The 6,148-nt window shown below is 37.1% G+C and overlaps 1 protein-coding gene across 3 annotated transcripts; it reads left to right on the forward strand.

The window, feature by feature from the left end:
* Positions 1–428: 428 nt before the first annotated feature.
* LOC5574691 (borealin) lies at positions 429–2,689 on the forward strand. 3 transcript variants are annotated; one of them, XM_021852613.1, is made up of 6 exons: positions 429–750; positions 1,332–1,465; positions 1,535–1,646; positions 1,870–2,086; positions 2,152–2,322; positions 2,387–2,689. In XM_021852613.1, the coding sequence occupies exons 1-6, from the start codon at positions 651–653 to the stop codon at positions 2,565–2,567; spliced, it is 915 nt and encodes a 304-aa protein (XP_021708305.1). In that variant the 5' UTR covers positions 429–650; the 3' UTR covers positions 2,568–2,689. The 3 variants fall into 3 exon arrangements, with proteins under 3 accessions (XP_021708305.1, XP_021708304.1, XP_001655256.2); XM_021852612.1 differs by having other exon boundaries at positions 430–750; positions 1,855–2,086; XM_001655206.2 differs by having other exon boundaries at positions 433–750; positions 1,867–2,086.
* Positions 2,690–6,148: the final 3,459 nt, after the last annotated feature.

The raw sequence follows: 6,148 nt of genomic DNA on the forward strand, positions 1-6,148 counted from the left end.
GACAAATTTTGATTGAAATAAATGCAGTGGGTAGTCTGCAGCAGTGGTGCTGTGCATTTATTTCAAGCTATCAACATTGGGGTTCATTCACAATTTTTTAACGCCAAAATGGGCTTTTTGATACCCACCCTCCCCCTCATAACACTTCATTTAAGAATGTTTTACAATTGTAGCTGTAACATTTTAAGGACACCCACCCACCCCTTCAGCGTTATGAAATTTGTGAACAGGCCCTTATAATTTTTACCGCAAGTAAGCGATGCTAGAAGAAACAACGATCTGAGGTTTGGCTCTTTTGAAAAGTTGCGCGAGATTTGTGATTCCGTGAAAAAGATTCTGAACAGGTCTATTTCGATACAATGTTTTGGTAGCGTAAGTTTGGTAGCAACACGCACACTAATAAAATCGAACGTCAAAAAGTCGAGTCCCGCTCGTACTTTGCTGTTTGTTTTCAAATTTTCATTCGTCGCCACAAAGCCCAACACATTCGTCGTACAGGTCGCATCGCCAACGGAAATTCTGGGACTGAGAAGACAGCCATCTGCTCTTTTATTTCGGATTTTGTTAAATTTTCTATCGTTTCCGCTGTATCGACGTCGTTGAGTTGGAATTCCGGAGCAGCTGGTGAATATAAAGGACACTCTACCGATATGACGAGAACCAAAACACGACGCTTGGTCAGCCAAAAGCGGGGCTCCGCAGACGAACGGACCCGCATCGAAAACAAAATGCGCGACTTCGAAGTCAATGGTAAGTTTGTCTCGAATTTTAATTAATAGGTATAACACTTTAAGACCATACCTTGGGTCTTCTTGTTAGGCTTGTAGGTACTTTTCCCCGTTATGATGCATCATTTATATTGTTATTCGATGACCTGATTTGGTTCAATGTTCAATTTTGTCACTAAGTCACTATTATTTTACTGTTCGACCACTACCAGCCCAACCAGGACAATAAGAATTATTCTTAGGAAAAATACATATTGGAATCGTTGAAAACTTTTTTAACAAATCATTGGGGTAGTTTGTAGATGACAAATCTTTGCAAATTCATAAACTCATGCCTTTTGTCAACATAAAATTGATAGTTCTTGAAAAAATCTTGAAGAGTGCAAAGCATCCGGAGGGATCGCTGAAAAAAATCCTGGAAGAATTTCTATTTTTAATTTGTATTTTGCCCTTCTTTAGAATTCAAAGAAGAAATAATATTCATCTCTACTTTTTTTAAATGTTGAAAAAAGCATGTTAGACCTATATTCTAAAAAATAAACTCTAGTGGTTAACGATTCTCAGTTTTGCAATGAATATTATTTGTTGAACCATTTCTTTCAGTTGAATGTGAGCTGGCAAATCTTGAGCTTAAATTCCGCGATGAAATGGATCGGGTGCAACGGTTGGTCGATGCTCTCAAAACACGAATCCCGAAGAAGTTTCTCTGCATGACTATTGACCAGATCAGAGAATATGTAAGTAACTATACAATTTATTGTGAACTATGTAAATTGAACAGTATTCTTAATAATTATTTCTTTCAGAACGAAGAAGCCGAAAAGATTGATGCTTCTTTCTACGGAGACCGCACTGCCGCTTTGGCCAATTTGAGTATCATGTTGGAAAAGTCCGTTCGTAAGAAATCCAAGGATGACGGTAAGTGATACATCGTTGCTTTCAATGGGGTCGCAATAGCTTGGACGCAATCAATGTTCTTCATTCTTTCTTTATTCGCACGTAATATTGCTTGTACCTAATTCAATTTCTGCAAATTTGTCTATCTCTGGTTCTTTGCTGTTTGTAATTAATGCACAATCACGGTGGTTGGGTGTGTCCTTTTTCGGATATGGTCATTATCCTGCAGGTTACCTTACAGAAGAAAGCGAACATGATCGACTTTCAACCATTTCGTCGACATCCAAACGCATGGGACCACTTATGTCTGCTAAATATCGTCGCCGGAGCAAATCAACGGGTGCCATCAACACTTCCGTCGTCAGCAAAAGCCTTTTCCACAGCACATCCACCGTGGTGGACCGATCCATACTGGGAAAGACTTTGGGTACCAGTCTGGTCGCAAAAGATCGCACTTCAAGGTGATCATCATTATAGTAGATAATTGTAGTATAATTCAAGAATCCTAAATCTCATTCCATTTCAGAGCCAAGATTCGCACTCCAATGACAAATGCTCGCAAAGCTATCAGTGTCGATAGAATCTATGGGGCGATTACTCCAAAAGTACAGCCCAACGCACCGTTGGCCCTTATCCGCCATGCTCGTCTGGGTGAACCAGTGTACTCCATTACCGGAAGTCCTGTTATCACATCGAAGTACGTTCAATAAAATTATCAAACTTTAAGTTTAAGATTCTTACAGCAACTTTCTCTTTTTCAGCATACTCGAAGCAACGGCAAACGTGAATATTCCGATCGAGAATGGAATGCTCTCGATTCGCCCAACGGAAATGGATTCCGTCGATCCTACTCTGGTGCGGAAGATTGATCCCAATGTATTAGCTGAACTGAAGCAGTTGCAGGACAATCTCAACGTTATTATGAGATCTCTAAAACTGTAAGGAATTCTACATCTTACCCAACAGTAGTCATTATATTTTGGATTTATTTAGTTGACAATGGTAAGATAATTTCTTTTTTACATATTATTTTTAATAACGATTTTGTATGATTTATTTCAATATGTATCGCATTTTTGTTATACGAACAAATTTAATAAATACTCTTTTGAAACAAAGGATCTTTATGTAATGTTTAATAATGATATCAGCCAATACCAGGGGAAGGTGGGCCTATTGAGCAGTAAATTTTCAACTAAAATAGTCTCTAAGGTTCACTAGTTTCCTATTTATCCTTGCAGTGAAAACTTATGCAAAATTTTAGAGTTTTCAGAGAAATGCTAAGAGACTCTTACGTGATTTTTCTCCAGGATAGTCTTTGGGGCCTTCATTAGCCGAGTGGTTAGAGTCCGCGGCTACAAAGTAAAGCCATGCTGAAGGTGTCTGGGTTCGAATCCCGGCCGGTCCAGGATCTTTTCGTAATGGAAATTTCCTTGACTTCCCTGGGCATAGAGTATAATCGTACCTGCCACACGATATACGAATGCAAAAATGGCAACATTGGCAAAGAAAGCTCTCAGTTAATAACTGTGGAAGTGCTCATAACAACATTAAGCTGAGAAGCAGGCTCTGGCCCAGCGAGGACGTTAATGCCAAGAAGAAGAAGAAGAAGTTTTCACAGATTCCTTGTGGAAAAGGTTTAAACAGTTTTCTAGTGATAACATCCGTTTTTTTATGGAAAACATTCAGCGACTCCTGCAGGTATCCCTCCAAAGATTTCCCACAAGTTCTCCCAGGAATTGAAAATGGGGTCTCACCACATTCGAGACAAGTATTGACACCTCGCTATATGACACCGAGATGTCTCACTTCACCCCACTCGTAGAATATACCCCATTGTTCTAGCCATTTTAATATTGATGCTTTCATAAATTCATCCACGATTTGTCACATGAATTGGTCCAAAACTCCCCCAGGGATTAATTCAGAAAATCTATTAAGAACTATTATATTAATTTCACTATAAAATCAACCAGAGACTCCTCATTACGTTTCTCCAGAAATTTTTCTTGGAATTTCTTCAACATTGTATCCACCAATGTAGTTTTTTCATGTGAATTTTTTCTGGGTCCTTCAGACTTTCTCGTATGAAACCAGCAAATACTACTAACGTAACGGAGGAAAATTGATCACTGGGGTGAATTTGATCAGACCGGTACCAAATAGCATTTTCTGCCAATGATGCTTAAAAGGGCAGAATCCGCCATTGATTTCGGAATTTTCAAAAGCAGTTTTTTCATTCAAGATCAAGAAAATTTACAGGAAAATGTGTTCACTGTATTCTGATCTCCAACCGAAACACAGTGAACACATTTTCAAAGAGTAATTTTTAGTTTTGAACAGAAAAACTGCTTTTAAATTTTTGATTATGACGATGATTACGATGACGGAGCGTTGATCGTTAATGTTTCGTTGACATCACAGCCATTCCATGTTTTCTAGTTTATGGATGTCTAATAATTAATTTGAACAATTTCATTGTTGTTTAGGGTAGTTTTTCATAGAAATAATCTTTTTGAAGGTGTTAGTAATACTGGTGGGAAAGTCGGTACCTAATACACAATCCGTTAGTACTAAGCCTATATGCAAACATTTTAACTGAGTATTTAAATGTTGTGTAAGCTTAAATGAAAATTTTTGAGATCATATTGCAATACAAGCATAGTTTTTTTGCTCATAATAACGTACGTATTTCAAGGGAAATTTACTACATTTGGGCGTATTATGCAGATTTACCGTGCGAGCTCCATATTATAGACAGTTCCATATTCCGAACTGTTTACGACAAACTCAATGATTTCAATCTTCTAATCCAATTTTTTGCACAAAAACTTATATAACTTACATCAGCTACATATTTTCTTATCGTATATCCGAGGCACAGATTTATTTTGGCAATATTTCACGCGATTTGACGAAAAATAAAGTTGGGACTTTGACAAACGTGACCGCTAAGCCTGTGCACTAAGACGCCGGTCAAAACATTTGCTTAATCTTGGGTTGACAATATAATCAAATTTCAATCGTAGCTGCTGGAAACTGATTGGGGAGAATATATCTTTATATTATTTACAAATATTTGGAGCTACTGCGTGCAATCTTTAATTAATCAAATGTTCAAAGATTGGCACCAAATGTTGTTGATTGATCCTTATTATAAACAGATATGCCGCGGCAAAAAAGAATCACCGTACACGACCCGTGGGAGCTGGGGAGGACTATTACTATTGTCATGAAGGGGTTTTTCGACTAGAAGCACGCCAGGTCTATACGGAATTGCTGTCAGTTTTCTCTACTCCAAGGTGAAAAATCTACTATACATAAACGTCCAGGAAAACCAACCATATTGTCGGAAGAAGATGAGGATCGCATATCGGATTATATAGTCCGGTCAGCTAAATCTGGCTTCCCCATCGGCACAAGCCGCTTAAGAATATCGGTAGGTCAGTACATGGTTTTTTACGGAAAATCTGATTTTCCAAATAACATTCCGGGAAGAAAATGGATTCAGTTGTTTTTGCACAGACATCCGGATATTTCGAGACGGATCCAGATCTAAACAGCAAAGAAAGCGATCAGGTCCGCTAAAAAGCTCTGGAGAATTACTAATAGATTGCCTCTTTGAATTGCTGTTGTAAACCATTGATAAATATCATTGCTTTTGTTTGATACACATGGATTTATTGCTGTTTATAATTAGGAACACTTTTGTCCATTATTAGGGACACTTCCTTGTTGACTGTTCAGAATAAGGAACATGGATACGGGGTTTCAAAAATAAATCGTCTGACTGATCCCTTATGATTATGCAACCAATATCAAGCCATAGGTTAAATTATATATTTAGCACATGCGAAGGTAGTCAATACCGACGACTAAAAAGAAAACCTCCGCTTCTAATTAAGCCATTATCTTCAGATTTTCTTAAGCGTTCAGAATATGGTGCCGGCACGGTACATAAATTACATAGAATTTTAAAATTCATTGATCAAATATGCGTGTTGTAAAAGATTTGACATCATTTTTGTATTCAGGACACCCTTATTTAGTAGATAGGGAGATGTTTTATTCCTAAACCCTTGTAAACAATTTCATTCTATGTGTCATTTTTTATTTTTGATATTAAAACTAGTTCTATGATTTGTAAAACAATATTGCATAAAAAATCTATTACATAAACTGATAAAGATCAGTGAAGTATTGATTTTGTCGGAATTTCTTCGACAATATTTGAAGTAAAATGGACAATATAATAAAAAGTTGTAAAATACTGATTAATTTGCCCTCGGATTACGGTACATATTATTACTATCATTCCTACACAAATTCCTTCATGGATACCCGATGTTTAACGAAGAACTTCTTCAGAAAATCATACAGGATGTTACCCTGGGATTGGATTGTTGTTTTCAATAATTATCTTAGCAATTTAAGCAGAAAATCTACCAAGATTTCTTCAAAAGTTGTGGAGATTTTTTAGAGATGATTATTTGTTTTGAAACACCTCCAAGAATTTCTGCAAT

Source organism: Aedes aegypti, chromosome 3 (assembly GCF_002204515.2).
Source record: "Aedes aegypti strain LVP_AGWG chromosome 3, AaegL5.0 Primary Assembly, whole genome shotgun sequence".
NCBI lineage: Eukaryota > Metazoa > Arthropoda > Insecta > Diptera > Culicidae > Aedes > Aedes aegypti.